The sequence below is a fragment of the Lutjanus erythropterus genome, chromosome 9, assembly GCF_056507025.1.
Source record: "Lutjanus erythropterus isolate fLutEry1 chromosome 9, fLutEry1.hap2, whole genome shotgun sequence".
Taxonomy (NCBI): Eukaryota; Metazoa; Chordata; class Actinopteri; order Lutjaniformes; family Lutjanidae; genus Lutjanus; species Lutjanus erythropterus.
The window spans coordinates 18,149,608-18,173,752 of NC_139325.1; the positions used below are offsets into that span (position 1 = coordinate 18,149,608).

General features: G+C 38.4%; 1 protein-coding gene across 1 annotated transcript in view; it reads left to right on the forward strand.

Annotated features, from left to right (window-relative positions):
- LOC146321247 (focal adhesion kinase 1-like) overlaps positions 1 to 24,145 on the forward strand; it is a 73,674-nt gene that overhangs the window by 30,008 nt on the left and 19,521 nt on the right. Inside the window, exons 12-26 of the mRNA XM_084726319.1 lie at positions 158 to 275; positions 614 to 644; positions 1,624 to 1,694; positions 2,111 to 2,128; positions 2,918 to 2,974; positions 5,325 to 5,345; positions 7,696 to 7,793; positions 8,403 to 8,487; positions 8,615 to 8,715; positions 9,078 to 9,193; positions 9,622 to 9,722; positions 9,892 to 9,981; positions 10,181 to 10,385; positions 21,299 to 21,410; positions 22,946 to 23,773. Coding sequence (XP_084582445.1) covers positions 158 to 275; positions 614 to 644; positions 1,624 to 1,694; positions 2,111 to 2,128; positions 2,918 to 2,974; positions 5,325 to 5,345; positions 7,696 to 7,793; positions 8,403 to 8,487; positions 8,615 to 8,715; positions 9,078 to 9,193; positions 9,622 to 9,722; positions 9,892 to 9,981; positions 10,181 to 10,385; positions 21,299 to 21,410; positions 22,946 to 23,773 — 2,052 coding nt within the window. The remainder of the gene's footprint in view (positions 1 to 157; positions 276 to 613; positions 645 to 1,623; positions 1,695 to 2,110; positions 2,129 to 2,917; positions 2,975 to 5,324; positions 5,346 to 7,695; positions 7,794 to 8,402; positions 8,488 to 8,614; positions 8,716 to 9,077; positions 9,194 to 9,621; positions 9,723 to 9,891; positions 9,982 to 10,180; positions 10,386 to 21,298; positions 21,411 to 22,945; positions 23,774 to 24,145) is intronic.

Consider the following 24,145-nt stretch of genomic DNA (forward strand, 5'->3'; position numbering starts at 1 on the left):
TGTAGGGTGTATGAGTGTGTGGGTGTGTGTGGTAGACTGTGTGTATATGTGTGCACTGGTAGAAGACGTTACCCCTAATAAAGCTCTTATTGTGTCACTGTGAAGCAGTTCTCTGTCTCACTCTTGTACTAATCCGTGTATGTGCGCGTGTGTGTAGCCCCTCACAGTCACAACGGCATCGCTGACTACGGCAGAAAACATGGCTGACTTGATTGACGGCTACTGTCGGCTCGTCTCCTCAGCTACTCATTCCTTCATTGTCAGAGTCCACAAAGGTAGGACGCACAACTACTCTTGTATTTATTTTAATATTTCGAGTCTTCTGCAGTGTTATAATGGTACAATTGTGTGCAGCTAAGTGATGTGTGTGACTATCAACTTAAACTATAAATAGTACTCAAGGTTGAAATTGCTGTCAGCCATCTTTCAAACAGTAGTGAAGTGTGATTGTGGCTGAGACTTCAAGCTTTGTCACTTTGAATAACCAGCTTGTGTCAAGCTAGTCTTTTCTAAAAATAAAAATGCCTACAAAGAAAATGGTTACAGTGATAAAGCTCAAATATGTGGACAGTCTCTTGTGCGTCTAATTCGTGTCTTAATTTTGTCTCTGCAGAGGGGGACAGAGCTCTGCCTTCCATCCCAAAGTAAGTCTACAGACTCCTTTTGTCTCATTAGTTGCTTTATCAAGTAAAAACAAGGTGCCACTTTCCTGTGAGACATTAAAGACATACTGTCATGGATCTCATGAAACATTGGAACCACTGTTCCGTTTCTTTCCTTTTACCAGTACTTTGTTATTTAGTGGTTTCACTCATGTTTTGCACTTTAGAATTTGTTTTGAGGGATATTTTAATGGAATTTTGAAGCTTAAAGCTGCCAACCTAAAGCAGCTTTATTCTGTGCCAAGAAGAGTATTTGTTATTATTTTATTGTATTTTAAAAAATTTGCTGCTTGAATCCAGAGCATCTTGGGTTTGATGATACATTTTAAAGGGATATTTCAGATTATTTGAAGTGGGTTTGTATGAGATACAAATCTGTAGTCAGTATATTACTTATAGTAGATGATGGTCGGCACGCCCCAAGTTTAGAGAAGCGGAAAGGGGCACCAGCACAGAAGCTAAGTAATTAACGGCAGTGGACAGGGTCAGCAGCAGAACATATTTTAGTCACTTAAACAAGGTCTACTCAAACCAATCAATATCACTGTGGTGTATGCAATATTTAGAATATTTTAAATGGTTTATCCCACAGAAATCTGCCATTATATAAGCCAAATAGTGCGATCTCTCGCTCAACCAGACCCCTTAAGGAAAAACTGTAATTTTACTTTGCAGAACACAAAGTGGCTGTTTGACCACTGCCTTGATTGATTTATTAGTGTGTTATTGTGTGACTTCTGTGTTTTAAAAAGTTCAGATTCACCAGAGTCACACAATAACATAAACAAAATAACGGTGTGCTAACCGCCATCTACTGTAGCTAATACACTGACTATTGATAAGTGCTTCATATAACCCACTTAAATGTTCTCTGTCTTCATAGCTGGCTCTGGAAGCTCAATCACAATACACTGCTTTACCTTAATATGAGCCAAAAATGATTTTCTCATCTCTGGTCCAGAGTTTCAAATCATGAGAGGCGAATGGAGAAACGGATGGACGGAGTACGGACCAGAGCTGTTTGTGTCTCAGGTACAAATCTCTGTCTTGCTGTTCTCTATGCCTGTTGGTCTGTTTCTCTGCTGTTAATTCGCCTCTCTATCTGCTGCTCTAAATGCCATGAAGGACAGTGACTGCTAAGAGTTAGATAAAGGGTTCATAGATATGTGTGTGTACCCTGTTTTCCCCTATAAAGCCTCATCTGTGTGTGCAGTCAAGAGTCCTTGTCTCGCCAGATGTCCCCATGGAGAGCTTTAGTCACTGTCACTCCACCCTGACTGTCTACTGACCTCTGACTAACTCACACTCACACACAGAATTACATGAGAATTACCTTGAATATAGTTTCATTAAATAATATATGTGACTCCATTTGTTTATCTAACTAATTCTTCTTTCTCTTTCTTTCTCACTCTGTGTATGTTTCATGCCGCTTGTGGCTTCTGCAGGTCACACTAGTGGCGATGGTAAACAACATTCTTTCTATTAATCTAAAGTCTAAATCAGTGACTCAGTAACATTCCTGCTCTCTGTCTACATTTAGTTATACTGTCTGTCAACATTTAGTGATACTGTATGCATGTGTACTGTATCTGCCTGTAACCGTTTTGGCCATATCCATGACTCAACCTGTTTTTCTTCAACTTGTTTCTGTGGAAAGAACGAACCTTTCCATCCCTCCCCTTTCCTCCCCTCTCTCCCACCCTCTCTATTGTACTCTTCGATCTGACATTCCTCGTGTGCAGCTGTTCTATAGTACATGAAAATTTAAGTTGCTGTGCATGTGTTTGGGATCGGGTATGGTGATGGTCTTTTGGAAAGGTACTTCTGTCAGATGATGGTGTGTCTGTTTCTGTTGGCATTTTCACTCTTTGTGAAGGTGTGTTCAACTTCTTTAGTTGTATGTCGTGATTTTAATTGTTGAATTGTTATATTTGTAGTGGTAGTTCTCAGTTTTTTTTTTGTTGTTGTTGTTTTTGTTTGTTTTAGTGAGAATTGCTGTCATTTCTTCAAAAATCCAGATTATTCAAGTCATTTTGTATTGATAACAGGACTTTTTCTTCATGTTATGTCAAAGAAGCAAATCTCAAAGAACTAATTTGAATGCTGTCCAGGGGGCACAGCTTGTTATATCAAAGTTGGGTTTTACATGTAAGCTTGTTGTCAACTCTTTCTTTTTCATCTGTCTTTTGCGTGTCACCAACGGGGACTTAATGTTTCTTGGCTCTTTTTCCAACTTCGCTGTTGCTCTGCAGAAACGGACGACTATGCTGAGATCATAGATGAGGAGGACACTTATACCATGCCTTCAAGTAAGTAGACACACACGCTAACAAACATGCAGCTAATTTAACAATTGGAGAGACTAAATGAGAGATGACTTTGTGCATCTGTGTGTGCTTACTGGACCTCTTATACGCGAAGTTGGGTGGAGTGATGGTGCAAGGATTAAAGGTCTTTAAGAGACATGAATGTATTTGTGGTGATACTGTCGATGATTTTTGTGTTCCTGCAGTTAGGTTGGGTTGAGATCAGAGTCAAGCTCCTCCTTTGCTGTAATATTTTTATGATAAAAAAAATATCTTTGATCTGATTTGTCTTTGTGTTATCTTGAATATTTTCACGAGTGGGATTAGTAATTCTGCCCCAAAACAAGATGATACTTAATCTTATTAAAGTCACATGCAAAACCAAAAAGAAAAAGATTTTATCACTGACATCAATTTAAAGCTCTAAACATGAACTGATTTTTGCAGAAATTCACACATTTTTGCATTTGGAAATGTTTGACCTCATGGTTGTTGATATAAAGTGAAAATATCATCCTTTAACTATGTAACATGATCAGGAGTGTATTATTTAATTAACATATTAGGGGAAGTGTCAGCTGGACATGTGAAACCCAGAAAACCAGATTATTTTCTAATGGAGCCTGGACGGTATCTTGATATGTTGCAAATGAGCCACATACCATTATACACGTGGTTTTAAAGGAACTCCCTAAAATCAAAAGTACATGTTTTTCCTCTGGTCTGTAGTGCTATTCATCCATCTAGACTGTTTTGGTGTTAGTTGCTGAGTTTTGGGGATATCAACCACAGATATGTCTGTCTTCTCTCTGAAATGTAACAGAATAAAATGGCACTTTGCACTCAACAGCAATTTCTCTCTGCAGAAATCATGACCCAGTTACTCCAGAAGATAATCCACAGACCTTGTAGTTAGCAGTTTTGAGTAAGAATTGTTTTCTTCATAGCAAAAATCTGGTCACTTCTATCGTAGAAATTGTTACCTAGCCAATTGCTAGGTAAGAGGAAAAATATGTATTTTTAATTTGGAGGAGAACTGTTTAATGGTTCAAAATCTACTCGATTGCAGTTTTGAATCTCTTTTTTTTTTTTTTTATTGGATTGGTTGATGAAAGAACGACTGAATGTCATAATGTCTGAGGTTTGAATGAATCTACATTTTCCGTGGTCACAATCTTGTATAAAAGAGGAAACCACTGGAACCACGTCCTGTCTGTATATTAATAGGCCTGCAAACTATGTATTTCTTTTAGCGAGTTGTCACAAGATTTAATGAAAACCGCAGCTTCCTCAGACTGCTTTGACACATCACACCACAATGTTTACGTTACAGTAAACATTTCTCAAATGGTACTATATTGTGCTAATCACTGTTATGATGATAAGTGTTCTGAGATTTATGTGGCTGCAAGATGTATCTGCAATATTACCTGAAACATTTTGATTAAATATGAGAGTAAACATGAAGAGGACCTGCTGTGCTGCTGTTGCTGCTGAGTAGTGCCTGTTCATGAGGTTTACAGTAATAAGTTCACTGCAAAGCTAAGTGGTGATGCAACATAGGCAATATTTACAGGCGGTGGAGATGGGTAATGCCACCCTCATGGGAAATGGTGCTTGGATGTCATGTGAAAGATTTTTTACTGACAAAATTACCCATTTAAACTGCCTCACAATGTTGTCTGGGAGTCATAAGCACATGTTGTTCCATGCAGCCAAATTTCAACATGGCTTTGCTTTATGACCATTCATAAAATATCAGTTTAGTCCTGTGGAAAGGTGTAAACACAGAAAGCTAGATGTCCACAGTGTTCAGTAAAAAGTATTACTGTATTAATGCTATGTGAATGATTGATTTAGTTAGAAGTTATCTAGTTAGATCAATACTTTGACATACATAAACCAGCCTGTTTCACAAGTAGCTTTTCCAGTTTCAGTGTTTCAGTTAGTTGGTTTTGTTAAACAGCAGGTGTCCAAGCAATAAAAAGGGTCTGTTTGGGGTACAAATTGTCCTCTAAACTAGCTGGTGGTGACAAATGGTGTGTCTGCTTGTTTTCTTCCTTTGCTCTTTGTTTCTTCACAGCAAAAAAATAACCCTCCTGACACAAAACACCCAACCCAAAAGACTTAGAATATCCTAGAACAAGTTATTTTATAAGGGACAGTTTGGTGATTCTCATGTAGTCATTGACATACAGTACCTCTAACATAACTGGATCAATGTAACAACTATAATCATGGAAATTAATATAATATAGTTTCATGAATATAATAAATACTGCAGTAACAAATTCTGGATCTCTGTACTCACAGCTAGTTATTTCTGTCTCCTATCACTAACCCATTTTCCCAGAATACTATGGACTAGATCAAGGTAATGATTGGAACGTACCATGAGTTTGGTTGTATTGTGATGGCACTTTGATTTGGTGGTTGCTGTGACCCTTATTTTACGTTTGCTTGCAACTGTAAAATAAAATCCTGGATTTATTTCTGTATCTGTACCCCCCTCTGTTGATGTGTGATGTGCTGACTGTCAGTTTTGGGGCTGAATAACTTCAGAACTGAGTCCCAGTTGTTGGACAAGGATCTTGTTGTGTATTTTTTAATTTAGGTGAAGTTAAAAGTTTTTTTCTCTTAAGTTTGAAGGAATAGCTCTGATTATTTGAAGTGTGGTTGTGTGAGATGCTTATCGATGGTACCTACAATAGATGGTGGTTGACATGTCCCCAGTTTGGAGAAACAGAGAGAGGCTCCAGCACAGAAGTTAAGAAATATACTGCTGTGGACAGGGTCAGCAACAAAATATATTTTAGCATCTTAAAAAAGTCGCATATAATAAAATCAGTATCCATTTTAGTGTGTGCTATATTTGGAATATTTTCACCATTTTACTTTGCTGTCAGACAGCCTTTTCCATCATAAAACTGCTGGCGTATAAGCCAAATGTTTCTGTCTCTCCAGTGATCATGTGAAATTAAGAATTGTTTTGTTCAATCGTGTTTAACAAGACTCCTTTTGCAGAATAATAATTTTACATCACAGAATGATTAGTCCTTGTTTGTTTAGCTAATTGTGTAACTTAATTTGTGTCACACAATAACACAAACAAACTAACAGATCAAGTATATTTAGCTTATATAACAGCAGTTTCCTGTCAGAAAAGGCTGTCTGACAGCAAGGTGAAGTGATGAAAATATTCTAAATATAGCATATATTTATTTTAAACTGATGTAGATTTTTCGTGTGAGCCTTTTTTTAAGTTGTTAAAATATGATTTGCTGCTGTCCCTTTCCACACCAGTAGATTGCTTAGCTTCCTATACTGGGGCTCCTGCTGACCGGCATGGTTGTGTAAGTAACACACTGATGATGAAAAAGTACCTCATACAACCCCACTTCAAATAATCTGAACAATCCCTCTTAAGAAAAAAAAATGTTTAAACCCATTTACTGCTCAGCGTAACAACTAAAGGCAACAGTTCAAAAACATTTCATATCTCATTTAACCAGGCAAGTTGACTCAGCATGTTCCTATTTACAACTTTGGCCTGGGGGAGGAAGTGCAGTAAGAGGGAAGGGTTTAAATAGATACATATATATAAAGTATACTGTAACCACCAACAAACAGGGTAGTCCTACTCCATTGTTTAACCATAATGATTGACTTTTTTAAGATCAAGTTACATGGGCGACATTTAGAGAGCACGCAGGCATTAATTATGGCCAACTGTACATTTTGTGACTGTATGTTGCAACCACATTTAGTCCCATTCCCACTGCAGGCATTTTATTTCCCAGAATAGTTGTCTCTAAAGGTCGCACATGTGTTATTAACATGTGTTTTGGACATTTGACAAACAGTACAAAAGAGAAGTCAGGGATTTGTCATGTCCTGTAAACTTATAGAGCCATGTATGCTGTATTCATTTGCTGATTACATGGACAAAGTCAGGTCAACAGTGCCATGCCTCCCAGGCAAAGCAAACCATCAGCCTCTCAACAGCCAACTTTTCACAGACAAAGAAAATCGACTGACTGTAATATCAGAGATACAGTTTCATTTTGTATTGAGCCCGTAAGGTTTAAATTCCTGCCACAATTCACCTGACTTTATCCATATTACATTTGAATTAATGTAGAAATTCATGTTCATACATAGATTGAGTGTTATTGGCTGTCGTTCGTCTGTGTTACATGGCATGCTTGGCTGCGGTTTGCTGATGCTGTTGTTGCATGCTGTTGACATTGAACTATGCTGATTGCCATAATAACTAAGCTTGTCAGAGTAGGACAGTGAATTTACTTTATTAATTTGAAAATTTAGAGTAATTAAAATTTAATACTTGATAATACTGTTTCAGATAACTTCTAGCGAAGATGGCACCACAAAATGTTGTACACATGATATTAATAAATTTGTTTTACACTGTGCGGTGAGGTCTGAAATGTTTCCTGCACCCTCTTTAAATAGTATCTTTGTCACATTTGTATAAATTCTGTGGAAGATTTGTGTCAATATTTAATAATCTATAGAATCAGTTGTACATTTTCTGGGCTTAAAGGCAGATTTAAACACACAGTGAAACACTCTGACAAGCTTGGTAAATGCAAGGCCTGATTAAGAAGTGTGTGCGTGTTTTTGATCTGAAGGTCTGCTCTGTCTGTCCTTATTTCTGTGTCCGTGTGTTTGTGTGTTCATGTCTTTGTATATTGTGTATCCAGCACGAGACTACGAGATTCAGCGGGATCGTATCGAGTTGGGACGCTGCATAGGTGAGGGTCAGTTTGGAGACGTCCACCAAGGAGTCTACATCAGCCCGGTACGTAGTCTCATGCAAACACATGAGCTTTTAACATCTGTAGCTGTTGATTTATAGTAGTTTTTGATCTGAATAATCGGATTAACATAGCCTACTATAGATGATTCTTTACCTTGACATGTCGAAAAAAATTCAAATCCATGCTAATTTTGTAGCATCGAACCATTCATTCACATGACAGTTTTTTAGATACAAAAAAGTGTTTGATCTTTTTACATTTAAAGGCAAAAAATCCGCTATAGACCTTTCTAAATACCTGTGCATGTAATCAAAGCAGCCACTTACGCACCTCTTTCTGTCCCCCTGCAGAGTCACTTTGAAGTTAGATTAAAAGAATAAACTGAACTTGAACCCACATCACAGCAACTGCACGTACAGTTATAAGAGAAGAAAATGACAGGATGGGCTCGCCACTCAATAACTATACAAACATAAGAATCTCAGTATATTTTACTAGGCTCTTACCATATTAAAAGTTGTTCATCTTAATAGTTTGATTCTGAGTGTCCTGTCTGTCTGTTGAGTTACAAGCAGACAGTGAATATGCTGAATGTAAATGTGTCCGGCGTAATGCTCATTCTGTTGTTTGCTTGGATCTGTTTCTTGCAGGAGAACCCGGCCCTGTCTGTGGCAGTGAAAACATGTAAGAACTCAACGTCAGACAGTGTCAGGGAAAAGTTTCTCCAAGAAGCATGTAAGTTCTTCCTGTATGTGTTTCACAAATATTACCTGCCAACAATTATTCACACTCAAGAACTTGCAGAATAACCCTTTTGGTACAGAAGTGAACTGATGTTTGCCCCCCTCTGCTTTCCCTGCAGTGACCATGCGTCAGTTTGACCACCCCCACATTGTGAAGCTGATGGGTGTCATCACAGAGAATCCAGTCTGGATCATCATGGAGCTCTGCACACTCGGCGAGGTGGGACAAGAGTGCACAGTATTGTGTTAGTTTACGATGTCTTAAAAACCTTATTAAAGTCACCAGGTGCTGGTGCAGTTTATCTATCTATAGAGCCTAGAGCTATTCTTTTCAGGGCTTGTTAAAAAGAAAAACACAAAACTGTTGGGTGATTTTTTTTTTTTTTTTTCAAAAATCTGGGTGTAAATGAGATCATAAAAATACCACCTGTAGTATAAATACTAACTGTTTGCTTTTTGAATGAGTTTAAGTATATGTAGTATATTATATCTCAGTGTATTTCCTCTACTTTTCATGACCTTTCAAAACTGTCTCTTTCATATCCCTTTTGTTCTTTCTGTTTTTCTCTCTGTTCTCCACAGTTACGGTCATTTCTCCAGGTGAGGAAATACAGTTTAGACTTGGCCAGTCTCATCTTGTACTCATATCAGCTCAGCACGGCACTGGCATATCTGGAGAGCAAACGCTTTGTACACAGGTATGCACCAGGGTCTCCCAGCACACAAACATGACATACAAACTCCAAAATGAATGGATCAATTTACCAAATAATTATTGTTTACAAATTACCATGTATAATAATGATCTGGGGATGCTGGATGTGAAATAATATTATTTTGTGTCAAATAGACATTTTCTGTAAACCACAGCCCGGGGTTGCCACCTACTGGAAGACTAACAATAAAAAACATATACTCTGCTAAAAAATTGTGATTAACATATTGTAATATAGAAAATAAAAATAATCGATAAACATGCGGACTGATCCAGAAGGCTGAATGAGGGAGGCTGACCATCTTATCATTCTGTTTTTCAGGAAATGACTTGAGAGTTGTAAATTATTGTGACGAGTGTCCAGTCCAGTAGATTAACAGAATAAATGTCAAAGTGTTTTGTCTTCCTCAGGGACATCGCAGCGCGGAACGTGTTGGTGTCTACGGTTGACTGTGTGAAGTTGGGGGATTTTGGTTTGTCACGATACATGGAAGATAGCTCTTATTACAAAGGTAAATATAACAACTCTATACACACACAGTGTTCCCATAAATGCACACTTCACTGTCTCCTTTTAACTTTCTTTGATCTGTCATAACACATGGTGGAAAGCCCCATTGTTATTTGTAGGAATGACATGAACTGAGTGCAAACACAGTTCTCCTGCTCCCTGTTTTTCAGCATCTAAAGGTAAACTTCCTATTAAATGGATGGCTCCAGAATCCATCAACTTCAGACGATTTACCACAGCCAGTGATGTCTGGATGTTCGGTGAGTTTTAGTCTGTGTTGTTTTTTTTCTTTCTTCATTTCTGTGTCAGTTCTAGCCTGCTGTTTTGTGCTGTAGCAGCAGGTTTTTAGTTTTGTCTGCTTCTCTTTTACTCTCTTACTCTCTACCTTTGCAGTATTTGAAAGCCAATAGGTGGTGGTCTCATAGTGAGTGAGTTTTCTTGTTTTTCTGTCTTCCAAAGGCGTCTGTATGTGGGAGATCCTAATGTTCGGAATCAAGCCTTTCCAGGGTGTGAAGAACAACGACGTCATCGGCAGGATAGAGAATGGCGAGAGATTGGCTATGCCCCCTCAGTGCCCTCCTACTCTCTACAGCTTGATGACAAAGTGTTGGTCGTATGATCCCAGCAAGAGGCCACGCTTCACTGAACTCAAAACACAACTGAGGTACTTAATGGAGTGTGATGTGAGTGTGTAAGTGTGAGCCATTTGGGGTTCAGTTTCTTGCTCAAGGAAACTTTGTCATGTGGACAGGAGGAGCTCTACCTCTGGGGTACCTGGAGTATTTTGAAAGTGTTAAAAGGTGATGTCTTATATGCTTTACCTTGACTAAGGAAGGTTTTCAGGAGTTAAGAGCTCTTCATGTCGTTGCTCTGCTTTGTGTCCTTTTATACTTTGCATTTTTTGCCCCTTGTTGTTGGCTTTGGGTGTAATAAGTGAAAGAAGCTCAATGGATGATATGACTTGTGGAACAAAAGGTCCACTTGCCATATATTACATTACATTTATTAATTATTATTATTATTGAGATAATAATGGTAAAGTGTTTTACCAGACAGACTCCCAATAAATCACCCCTCAAAATAGCTCACCTTGATTTCTTCATAAAATACTTGTTTCAGATTTCAAAATTTTCATAGTAGTAATTTAGATGGAGTGCCACAGTCAATTATATTTTCCAGAACTAAATACATAAATATATAAATGTAAAAAAAAGAAAATGAATCAAGTGAATGGCCATTTAAATGAATGTAAAAAATACTACATTAATGAAAAATGAATGAATTAATAAATAAAATGAGAAATTGAATGAGAAAGTAAATAAATAGGATCATTAAGACAAAGGTAAATACAAGTAAATTAAAACAGAAATATCTATTATTTACTTACATTTATATTTGATATTGTCTTTGGTAAATTTAATGGCATATACATTTTTTTGTTGAGTCATTTATTCTTTTTTTATTTAGGCAGTTTCAGTCCTCCATAGTGTTAGTCCTCCATGTCTGTCTTTTAAAGGTGAAGTTTTGGTATTTTGATGTTGTTCTTCCAGCAGTGGTTCAGATGAAGTACCACAATAAATGATATTTTCCAGAAGAAGTGATTCTTTACACCGTCCTAACAGCAGGTGTCGCTGTCTGTCTGCTCCACTAATCTTGTTAGATTATCATGGTTTACAGTTAATGTTACACATTTGAGATTAAACATCTTATTTTGGCTACTTCTTAAACATCAGACCAGAATTAAAGATGGATGGAGAAGACAATAGGATTAAACTTCAGAGTCAAATACAGGCAGGTAACAGAAAGACAGTAATTTTATCTATATTCAGATACCCTCATGTTTTCATTGAGATGGCAGAGGGGGTCATTTCATTGTCTTGGCAAGAAGTTTCATTTTGTCTGCTCTGATTTGATTCAACTGCCACATTAATTTTTCATTTTTAATAATGGATGAGGAGGCAGTGGGGAAATCATTTCCTGTGTGAATGTGTGGTGAGAGGATACATGCCATAGATTTTGTGTTAATGTCACTCCAAAATCAGTTCTGTTTTTCAACAAATCAGATTCATATCCTGAACATACCATGGATTTTGACTGTGACAGCAGTTATATTATGTTACATATTATATTTTGCTAAGACTTCTCTGCAGCTGTGTCATATGCAGTACAGAAATAGACATTGCTGAGTAAAGGTGTTCAACATTCTTCACATCCTTATTGTGCATGTAATGTAGGATTCCTGGCATATTTTTACCCTTGTAGAGTATTTATACACAGGACAACAGTTCCTACAAGGTTTAACACTCTCAGATTGAACTGCTTCAACTTTGTGCAGATGCTCATGTCCACAGGTGCAGTTACGCTTTTCAGAGGCTGTAGCAGGCTCTGTTTAAAAGCCAGAGTGAAGATACTGTCACACTAGCTTAGGGCTGCACAGTTAATCGCAATATGGCCAAGTGCAATATCCAAATCGCAGAACCTGACCCAAATTGCAAGTATTTGAAAAAGGAAAAATATATGAGAAAACATCATTATAGTGCTGCATAGATTGCCTTCGTAAACATCATCACAATTTTAGTATTTTTTTTGTTTTCAGTCAACATGAAAATTGTAATGCATACCTGAGAATTTCATCTAATCATATTGAATATCATAATCACAGTTTCAGTCAAAATAATCGCAGTATGATTTTTTTTTTACCAAATCATGCTGCCCTACACTAGCTTGTCAAAAAGGGGGGTAAATAACACTCCACATTTAGGCTACATTTTGGTGAGTGAATAACTGAAACAACCATTTTCAAAGGGGTCCCTTGATGACTCACTTCAAGATATCTTAATAAAAATGGGTTCACTGGGTACCCAAGAGTCTCCCCTTTACCTGAAGCGTTTCGAGGATGTATGGGTTTCCTAAGTATATTGACAGCTTTCTGAACAAATCACCAATTGTAACAGACATGTCAAAAGTCAAAATTATTTGATACCAAAGCACAGCATGAAATTTTCTGTGGTGTTCCTCAAGATCTTGGTGTCTTAATGTCGCTTCTTGACAGTTTTTAGCAATGTTTGTTTAATAAAATGTCAACCCAAAAACTGCCACAACAACTAATGTGACATGATAGGAGCATGTAAATTGGCATCATATACTTATCATACTTATCATCATAATGGTCTAAGCCCACAGTCTAAACTTTTAAAATTTGAATAAGTGCCAAAAGAAAACACAATGTTTTTGACTGGTTTTGATTTTTGACTAGAAATACTTCACACACAGGTTCCCACCTTATGTGTACCGTTTCTATGTGGCATATACTGCTGACCTGCTATGTCCCCCTAAAAATGACAAAAGTTGCTGTAGCCAGTTAGTGGGAAGTGGATGAGGTTAACCTGAAAGTCAGCACTTTCAGCTCATAGTGATTGTTTCTTTTCACATCCAGTGTGCAGGAGTACAGAGCCAAAACAAAACTGTCCGAAATACTTGGCAGACTGCACTTCACATCCTGTTTGGGCTGATGACATTATGGTTGGCATGGTAACAGAGATGGGATGATGACGGAAATGGATGAAATGAGATATCTTCACCACGCCTTGCTTTCTTGTTAAATGATACATCACTGCCTTGCTACTGGCCTGGAGACAGATTTGTAAAGAGTAAAAACCTTATCTATCAAGAGACAAAGTCCAGGGCATGTTATGATCAGATAAGGCAGAGCTTAGACAACACTGTGCGCAATTTAAAAACTCTCTGAGTAAGCTCTAGAGTACATCATCACTGTGATAATCCCCTTTAAACATGAAGGGCCCCACCTATTCATGAGTAATATAAAGTCACACTAATATCTGGCCAAGACAGTTAATATGTTTTTTAAATTTACTACTAGTAGCACTCTCATAAGCAACTCGAAGAAAAGCTAAACAAAATATTTTAATTTAAATCCAAAATGTTGTGTCAGTCATCATCGGGAGCAAAGAGATGAAAAGATTATATCACTAAGCAAGTAAATAAAGAGCTTGACTCCATAAACCTGGTGTTTTTGATTTATGTCTGCCAGTATAGAATTACTGCATGTGATTATCGTTGATGCCAATCATAGGATGCTAACAACCCAAATGATATCTGCAGCTTTCAGATCATAATTGTGTCCCAACTCATGTCCATTCACAAAACAGGTACACTAGTTAAATCTGAGACATATTGATGCACTCTAATGCTTGATAAGATGATTTTTTTCTGGTTTGTGTAACAGAATTGGGACTACTGTATGGACAGAGTTACAGTTTTATTTTACATCAAGGCTCATTGATATTTCTCCCTCATGATATACAGTTGGAGTAGAGCGTTTCCCAGCCACCATGACTCAACAATACAAAATTATTCAGACAGGAACAGACCTGTAGTTTTTGGGAAATGATGTGTCTGCATCACCTCTGATGGCAAGACTGATTGTAATAACATGAGTAGTGTTGATGGTAATGAAAAAAGGACCAGCACACTAGTGGAACTTGTGGTAGACATGTATAGGTTTGCTCGCTCTTTTATTTCTTCTACATGGCAGTGTTATTCCAGATATAAGCACAGTCTCATATTTACACAGAGAACTCTTTTCCTGTATAAATTAACAAATTAACCACCAGCCATAACAGATTCTGCAGATTAAGTGCAGATTAACGCACCAGTGATGTTTCCCCCTTGTGTTATTATTATTATCTACATCTGTATACCATCTACACAGAAGACGTTTAATTTATGTTAAGCTGCTTACTTAAATTTGCAATGTTTGCATTTAGTCTAGACATACCCATACCAATTATTGCAAGTGTGTGGAGTTACTGCAAAATATCAGAAGAGTATTTAAGAGTTAAAATGAGAGAATATTTCCAAAGTTACATCTTCATTTTTTCTTAAAATCTCACGACTGAATTTACCTGGAGAAAGCTGAATATGTTATTATCACCACCAGGCAGAAGCCTTGGTGAGATCAAGCAGTGGGTTATTTGACATTGTGAGTTACCAGTGAAGCTGAATCAATTATCCATGTCTGTAGCTAATCTCACGTACTACTCAACCCATCAACCTATAATTTTCATTACACATTTATGGCTGCATGCTCAAGGACATCTTGTGGTTGCCGCGATTCACAATTTTTGAAAAACTTGTTTTTATTGACTGTTCTGTTTTATACGGACTGCTAGCTGCTCAAACACAAATAGAATAACGGAAGTTTCAGCAGCACAGCAAGATGCCATCATTGTTTCCTTCAACATGCACATTCTCTCTCTGTCTTTCTCACCTTCCCTCTCTCACACACAGGAACAGGAAAATAAGAGCACATATTTAACTCCTGTGGTTTTATGAGTTTGCTTCAAACCAGCATGACTCACACCTTAAATTCCACCACAATTACACTACCAAATCTCTCGATGTCAGCTTTCCTCTCTCTCCTCCTAATTCTACCCCTCTTATGATCTCTTTTCCTCCTCTACTCTTTCTTTTCATCCTCTCCTCCTCCTGACCTCTTCCACCTCCTGATCTCATGCTCTTATTTTGGCACCAAATGAGGACTGACCTCCACATCATGGAGGTCCACTCATTAGTCTGGCACGTACAGTATGTTTGTGGCTGTGTATGTTAATGGGCTGAAAACATAGTGTGGAAAAGTACGTGTGAACTGCACGTAAGTGCTAATCCGACAAAATTAAGAACATTTATTTTAATTAACCATTATATGTCGGCATGAAGAAATGGTGAGAAACCCTCAATGTGCCTCATCCAGTGTCTTGGAAACCAAGTCAATATTGACCATGTTAACTGTGGTCGCTGGCTATTAATAGGGGAAAGTCATGCCATATAAGGTTATACAGTTTGGTTTACTTTCGGTCTGGCGGGCTTTTATATCATAATATCAATTATAGGTCTCTCCTGCCAAATATGCAGCTCTCAGCTACTACTACAGTTTTCCTAGACGGTGGACCAACATGAGTGTGTGTGTGTGTGTGTGTGTGTGTGTGTGTGTGTGTGTGTTTACACAGTGGGCAGCTGCCAGGAGCTACAGCTTTCCAAAGGACAGAGAGAGAGAGAGAGAGAGAGAGAGAGAGAGAGAGAGGGAGAGAGAGAACAGACAGAGAGAATGAAAGAAAGAAGGGAAACTGCAAGCAGAACCGCTGCAGTGCTGTACGCTCCTGGTTAAATCTAGCAGACAAAGCTCCTCACTCTCAGATCATATTATCCTAGTAGTGAAGCCTGTGTGTGCTGAAGGACAGTAGCCTGTAGTCTAGTGGGGTTTTGTTCAGCTACAGCAGAGCAGATTTGAACCATCCTGCCTGGAGTAGCGGGTTTTTTCCTTTTAGCGTTGCTGGGATCTTTTGTAGTTATTCACATTGACCTTCAGTAGAGTATCAGTACTGTGTGTCACAGGCCCCTCATCCTCTTAGAGTCTACGTTATTCTCCAAGAAGGGTTTGACTTGATACACGCCAGTGCTCTTGGATTGGCCACTTCCTAAGGTGAAGTATTGTCTCTTTAAGCTTTTTAAACATTGTGGTTTCAGTCAGTGATACAGTGAATAGTTTACTTTCCTTTGTTAATGTGTACAAATGTGCTGCACTCGGTTGATGCTACAGTGAAGCTGTTTTGAAACAGACACAAACATTTTGTGTGCCTCTTGAACACAATTAACATAGTTTGTTGTTTAACTGTCCTCCGCTGATCCTCTGGGAGAATTTTGCTTCTTTGTATGTCCTACTTATTTTTAACAAGTCTGTCTTAAAAACTACTCACATGCGCACGTGTCACTGTGTTTCCTTGCTGCAGAGGTGTGATAGTAAGACAAAGAGGGAATCCTGAATCCTTTAAAGGGACAGTTCAGAATATTTGAAGTGGGGTTTCATGAGGTACTTACTGACAGTCAGTGTATTTATTACATTAGATGGCAGTTAGCATGCCCCCAGCAATGTAGTGTTGTGGACAGGGTCAGCAGCAAAAAGTATTTTACCCAACTAAAACAATAAATATCAGTTTAAGTGTTGACCACATTTAGTATATTTTCACTGCTTTATGTTGCTGTCAGGCAGCATTCAGCCAGACAAGCAGAGTCCTTTGGCAAAGTGTGTAATTTTACATTGCAGAACATAAGAATTGCTGTCTGAATCTTTTAGTTTGTTTGTGTTATTATCTGACTTTGGTTTCTAAAAGGTTAGTTTGGATTAACCATAGTCACACAGTATCACAAACAAACAAACTGATCGAGCCAGCGGTAGTCCAGCAACTCCCATGTCCTACAAGATAAAATGGCTGTTTCTGTTTCTGTGACTGTTTTTGTCAGAAGTGTCTGTTTTGAGGTGGGTGTCTCTTTTAAGTAACTAAAAGCATTCTACTGCTGACCCTGTCTACAGCAGTACATTGCTTAGTGGCTGTGCCCATACTCCTCTCTGTTTCTCCAAACTAGCAGTATCCCAACCTCCATCTACTGTAGGTAATATGCTGACTATTGATAAGTGCCTCGTACAGCCCTACTACCAATAATTCAAACTATCCCTTTACCAGGGATGCCAGCCTCTGTATTGGAGGGCAGAATGGGGCATGCTGAGATGAATTTAATGTCTTGCTTGAGCACTTGAGCAGTGTGCTTGCTTTCTTTAGCTTCAGCCTACTGCCCTTTGATTTGTAATGTTATAAAAAGAAAATGTAATGTTATAAAAAGAAAATGTAAAGTTAATAAAGTTTTTCATTGAACCTATTTTAGATTAAACTTACTACTACTGATTCATGATTTCATGAATGTGGAGGGGTGGGAATTCTGTTTTTGTATCCTTTTGGAGAACAAACTAGTGGATAATCTATTTATATGTTACAGTCAAACTTGATGACATCAGAAGGTAGACTAGGAATCAGCCTTTGTGTGATCATCCATGCATTAATCCCTATCTACTGGTTAGATTTTGTTTAAATGTATGTGTGTGGACCTTCCTGTGTGATTGTACTTGCGCGTAAGTGTCAGAGACAGCTGTTGCTCTGGCGTGTCCGGTTTACATCTCAGTATACTTGAACGCAGATACCTAAATCTCAGTTTCCATCAGTCGTAGTTGTACAGGTGAGAAATACGTGAGAGTAAAGCAGGGCGTCGCTGAAAAGTCCAAGATTGTGCAGGCAGCCCAGCCTGAGTAAATAAATTAAACAGGCCTTGTTATTCCAGGTGGTGGAGTGGTATAGGTGGGGGTGGAGACAGTCAGTGTTGATGTTGCCAGGTGCTGATGTTACAGTCATCACACGTATTCATACATGATGTCATTTACTGTTAAACTGTGATGCAAGGCTGGCAGATTGATTCATGACCGGTTACATTTGGATCTATTTCAACTTGACTTGGCTTTGCTATTTCTGTATAGTTGTTCTTAATGGCTGCCATTGGGACGGACTGTCCTGGAAATCAGATGTGTCGAGCCTGTGTTTACATTTTCCCAGGCACAGTAACACTGAGTAGTATATTAGCCAGTTCAAAAGAAGCAGAAGATTTTTTTTTAGAGAATTTCATTTTTGACATAATATTTTGTGGTTCTGACAGTGGAAACACTACCACTGTTGTCCACAGGGGCCTCCAAAATCAACAAAAAATGAAAATATATATTTTTTTCTGACCTGTAGTGCTATTTTTCCATCGTGTGTTGTTGTGAGTTGCAGAGTTTTGTAGATATCAGCCATACAGATTTCTGCCTTGTCTTGCAATAGATGACACTAGGCCTGTGGTGCTCCAAAAAATACATTAAAATCTTGACCCAGTTCCGCCAGATAATCCACAGACCTTGTTGTGCTGTTTCATGTTGGAACTAATGTCTTTCTGCTGTCTCCCAGAACTACTGTATTTCTAATTGAAGGAAAGTAGGTCCAACATGAAACTGCTCACAACAAGGTCTGTGAGATTGATAAACAACACTGCAGGCCAGAGGTGAAATCTGAATTTTTATTTTTGAGATGAACTGTCCCTTCAAATAGAGACTGAATTGGCCAGGAATACAAACTTACAATGCTGCTATGCTGTTAAAAAAACACAGAAAAAGGCATTTAGCAGCACTTAGAGGCCCTTTTTGTTATTTCGATGCATACGTTTTGTATTTTAATGTTGTCTTTATTTGTTTGACTCATAAGATCAGTACAGTTCAGCACAAAACAAAAGGTGTTTCTGCAGATGAACATTTTTAGAAGCAAAACATACTCAGGATTTGTCTCATTGATCTGATCAAGACAAACAGAAAATAAGTAAGTAGCTGAAATTAATTAAGATGGAAATTGTGTAGCTTACCTGAATGTACAAGACTAAGTCAAGGTTTACAAATAATATAACTTACAACATAACATAAAACATATTGGTGTACGATACAACTAAAATTTTGATTCAGTACAAACACTAAACTAAAACAACCTAATTCATCTAGAAAATTAAACAGTCAAATTGAAAATCTATTAACAATTCATGTAAATCAGAAAGCCAATCTAATTAAGTAAATACATTTTTTTATTAATAATTCAACTATGAATAATTAGAAATATAACAGGACAACATTTTGTTACGCAAATAAGTATATCCAATGTTTATTATGTTGGATTTGCTTTCATAACTTAATGTTTTTGTGGAAAACTATTATATCATTATTTATATTGTCGTACAAATGTGTGTGAATGTGTGTCGTTGTGGAAAGAAGGACTTGACTTGACAGGAGACTGACATTGACAGGTGCAGGGACACACTGACACACACACACACACACACACACACACACACACACACACACACACACACGGCAGGAGACAACAGAACAGGAGGGTAATTATGTTACTAGAAATAGCTCTTACCCTTGTTGAGGAGAGGAGGGTAGAATCATTGTGTGAGTTTGTGCAGAGTGTGTGTGTTGGATTGGTCATCCATTCAGTTTGAAGTTTTGTTGAGACGTCCAGTCTTCAACAGCAGCTCCTTCCTCTGGGAATCTTGGGTTGGTTTAGCAGCAGTTTCCCAGGGAACAGGTCAGTAAGGATAATTTTAGTGAGTAGATTCAGTATGGTATGTTTGGCTGCATTAGACCTAAAAATTTTGGTCTTGGGGCGTGGGATGTTGTTTAGCCTCCAAGTCAATTTGTTCTTAAGCAATATTACCATCCAAAGATTTACTGCTTTGTTTTGCCTGACACAGCAAAGTGATGGTATGAGTGGATAGTGAGCATATACATTCAAGGGTGAAAGTTTAACTGAATTTAGTTTTTAGACATAATATTGAAAATTAAGTAAATGTTGCACCAATAGCTGATCAGCTTCAAATTTGGTTTCCAGTCATTTGATGCCAGAACAATTTGTTCTGGCTCGAATTTGGGTTTTTATTGTTTTATTGCTGTATTGTCTCACTGAATGTTATTGGGAGTTACTTGAGCATTCTGGGATGAACTGTTATTGTAGGAAGACCCTGAGCAATAAGACATTTCATAACAAAATGGAATTTGTTTTTCTTACTTTGTGTTTTGACGCTCTGTACAAACAGTGTGGGGAATGCTCTGTATGCATGAGTGTATGTGTTAGAGCAAACAGTAATGAGGCTCTGACATACAGAGTGATGCATTTGTTCTCATGCGGTTGTCAGTGAGTTTTCAGCAGGAGGTAGAAAACCACTTAAGCTGACAGTTTGCTTTTAAAAACAGCTTTTCTGGTGAGGAAACCCTGCATTGTGTCATGTGTGCACATCAGTGATGTGCAGATCAGCTTTGAGTTTGTCTGAATCTGTATGTATGCATAAATCATCCACCCATCACCCACTGAAACAAATTATTTTTTCTAATTTAGAGACCTACACCAACCTGCATGGACATGTCATTCCACTTCTACCAGTCCCTGTGGGTTATATTATCTGTTACAGAGATGATAGAGATGTAAATATTCAATAAAGTTACGCTGCTGTGCCTCATGCGTAAATGTGCACAGCGTCTCTTAATGAGGAGATGCTTCACCCTATTTCACCCAACCACAACCCATCCAGTCTTGATAAGAATGTTAATTTTTATGACCTGGCCTGCTCGATCATCGGATCGAACTGCACATCACGAGCGTACATATGTGTAGGAGCATGTGTTTGGGTGAGTTTAGCAGCGTGTATTAGCATTGCAGTTGTTTCTTTCTACTATCTTCTCATTTGTTAAGGGATATTTTTCAAAGCTAACCATACTGTAGGGTATTTCACACTTATTGTAATATCAGGAAAAAGTAGACATGACTCTCATCTGCCTGGTTAAGTCAACCTTTATTCACCTTATACCTGGCCTAATAACATATCAGGAAACATACGTACATATATACATGCTGTATTAATAACTCAGATTTAATGTGTTTAATAGTATATGTGCATTTGTACTAGAAATTTTGATATAGATGACATTGGAAAAGGAGATCATTTCAATGTGTATATATTTATTTATCACCCATCACCTTTCTTTTTGCTTCTTTCCAGTGCTGGATTTAAAGAGGTGACAGTTCAGCAGTAACAAATAAAGATAGAAGCATCCTTTTGGTCGCACATCATCTTGTGTTTTTGCCTTGTTTCCAGCACTATATTAGAGGAGGAGAAGCTCCAGCAGAAGGAGAGGAACAGGATGGAGATGAGGAGACAGGTCACTGTATCTTGGGACTCTGGAGGGTCTGATGAGGCACCACCAAAAGTAAGGCGCTATTACACACCACGTGTTTGTGTCTCTGTCTGTCTGTGTGTAAGTCTGTATGAGTGCAACAGGTGTAGTAATAAAGAGTATCTGTTGTGTTTGTGTTTTTGCGGTGAGACCCTGATCATTGCAAGTCCTGTGCATTCTAAGTTAAAAGGAAAACATTTTATATGATCAAAAAATGCTGTACACATCAGATTTATTATTTAATCAAGAATTTTTCAAGTCGTCATTTTACTCTGTGATTCAATTTCACAAAAGATATTGTATCGTGGACTTTTAATAGTGGCATTATTGTATATTGAGTTTTTCTTATTGTTTCATCCCCAGTGGCCACCATTGACATTTAAGACATTAAAATGATTCAGCTTGAAACTGTACTTTATTTATACAAGATTGACTCTTAAAACATACAACATTGCTGCAGGAGAGGCTCCTGGTGACATGCTCATTAGATTACTTCTGAAGTCTCAAGTTGTCAAGTGGGGTTTTCTCACTATGATAGTTGAAGGCAAGAAAAACATCTGAATGGTTTGAGCTTATTCATAACAGGAAAAAAATGTGTTCACACAAAAAGAAATGGCTCTTCAGGGGCAAAAATGTGCAAAAGGTGAAGAAATGTGACAAGAAGCTAAATATTTTTGTCATGGATCATTGACCATCTGATCTTTATGTCACATTTTTAAACATTTTGTCAGTTTTCACACAAATTTATTATTTTTGCATCTGAAAAGCAGCTTCTTTTTGTCAGTGTGGAGGAGTTTTGCTAGTGCTTTGTCAGTATTATAATCACTGCTACTAATAATGGTTTTCATCAAAAAATGGTGAAAAAGATGATGTCCTCAAATATCTTGTTTGGTCCACAACCTAAAGTTATTCAGTTTACTGTCAAGATTTGTTTGAATACACAACATTAATGTGTTATCGAAATAGTTGGTGATTAATGTAATAGTGACAACTAACAGTATAAACTACTCCCTATAAGTATGTAAACAAGGTGGATTTCATTAATAATAGACTTTTACAAATATGACATTATTTTTTAAACTGTTCCACAAACTCAACCCCCACTCCCACCTCCACTAGTACCATGCCTCCTCACAGCTTGTTGCCCCAGCTGCTGGCTGCTTCACCCTCACTTACTTACTGCTCCCATGCCCCTGCTGTTTGCATCTGTTAACTGCTTCTTTGGGTGACAACTAAAGCCATATGTCATAAGCCATAAGATTTAGAGATTCTTTTTTTTAAACCATCAGTGGTGCAGTTGTCCTTTCCCAAATATAAATTTGGTTGCAGGATTTACTGGGTGATTTATTTGTTTGATTTCATCAACTGTGGAAAGTAAAAGTCTTTTCACTGGTGTTTGCTCTTCAGGGGCACAGTCACTGTATGGCTTTGGTTACAGTTACGCATATTTCTATCTATACTTTGGCTCATCCCTGTCTTTCTCACCTGTCTTCAACATGACTCAGTCTTCTATTATACCTTCTTTAGTTCCATTTGTCCCTCCTCTACCTTTGTGTTTCTGTTTGCAGCCCAGCCGTCGTCCCTCCCTGCAGCCCACCTTCAGTCTGGATTGTCTGTCTGCTCCTTCTCCTTACCACCATTGCCATCCAAACCAGCGCTTTGCCTCACAGCTTTCCCTCTGCCTTGGAAACCCTCATCCTTCGTCTCCCTGCACCTCCTCTCACCTACCCAATCCTCCACTCTACTCATCATCTCTGCAATTGCCCCATCACCTTTCCTCTTCACCCAATCCTCAATCATGTCCTCTTCGAAACACCTCTTACTACAGTCACTCGTCATCTCAGGACAACACCGATCCTGAACCCACTCATCCCAGCTCATCCGTAAAGTCTCATGCTGACTTCTATTCTCTAGCTCATACCGGTTCAGACAGCCTGTCTAATGGCAGCTGCCCCCACAAGACAAATCCCTCCACTAACGCCCACCTGCTGTGTTCATCTCAGCCAAAGTCAAACAGCTCACACTCCCATCCCTGGCACACTGGTCCTAACCTGAACTCTCTGCCCCACAATGTTTGTCCCCACACCCTCCAAAACATCCAGCCCAATTCAAATTCTAATCTTAAAACCCTGCTGCTGCCCAGCTTTCTCCCTGGCTGCCAAACTAATCCCAGTACCCTGCTACAACCTGACTCTGACCCCCGACACCAACACCCTGCTGTGCAGTCATGTGGGAGACCCCCACTGGTCTCTCCACCCCATGTCACTCTTCCATACACAGACCCCCCTGCCTGTCCTCTGTCATCCACCAACCACCATACACCCAGTCGAATGCCAAGCCTCCCTGTAACTTCACATCCACCTTTTCCCATCCCCTGCTCTGAAAGACCCATGAAGGCAGGTGGTTTACTGCTCAAACTGCTCTAAAGCTGTTTTTGATAACATGAACAAACCTTTGTGTCTGTATCAAAAAAAGTTGTAACATTCAGCTTCATAGCCTTTTTGATAAATGTCCATGGGGATTCAAAGGGAAAGGTGTTTGCATGTCGAGATCAGGTTAGTTGCACAAAAAATAACAGTATACTGAATTGTGATCTATTGAGGCTGCTGGCTGTGGATACATTTCTGCCTCTTATTGAAAATGATGACTCTAACTTAAATTGATTCTGAGGAACTGACACTAACCCTGTGGCCATATTCACAAACAGTCTGAGAATACTCTCATAGAGCTCCTAACCTAACCTAAAACTCTCAGCTAGGACATTAAGA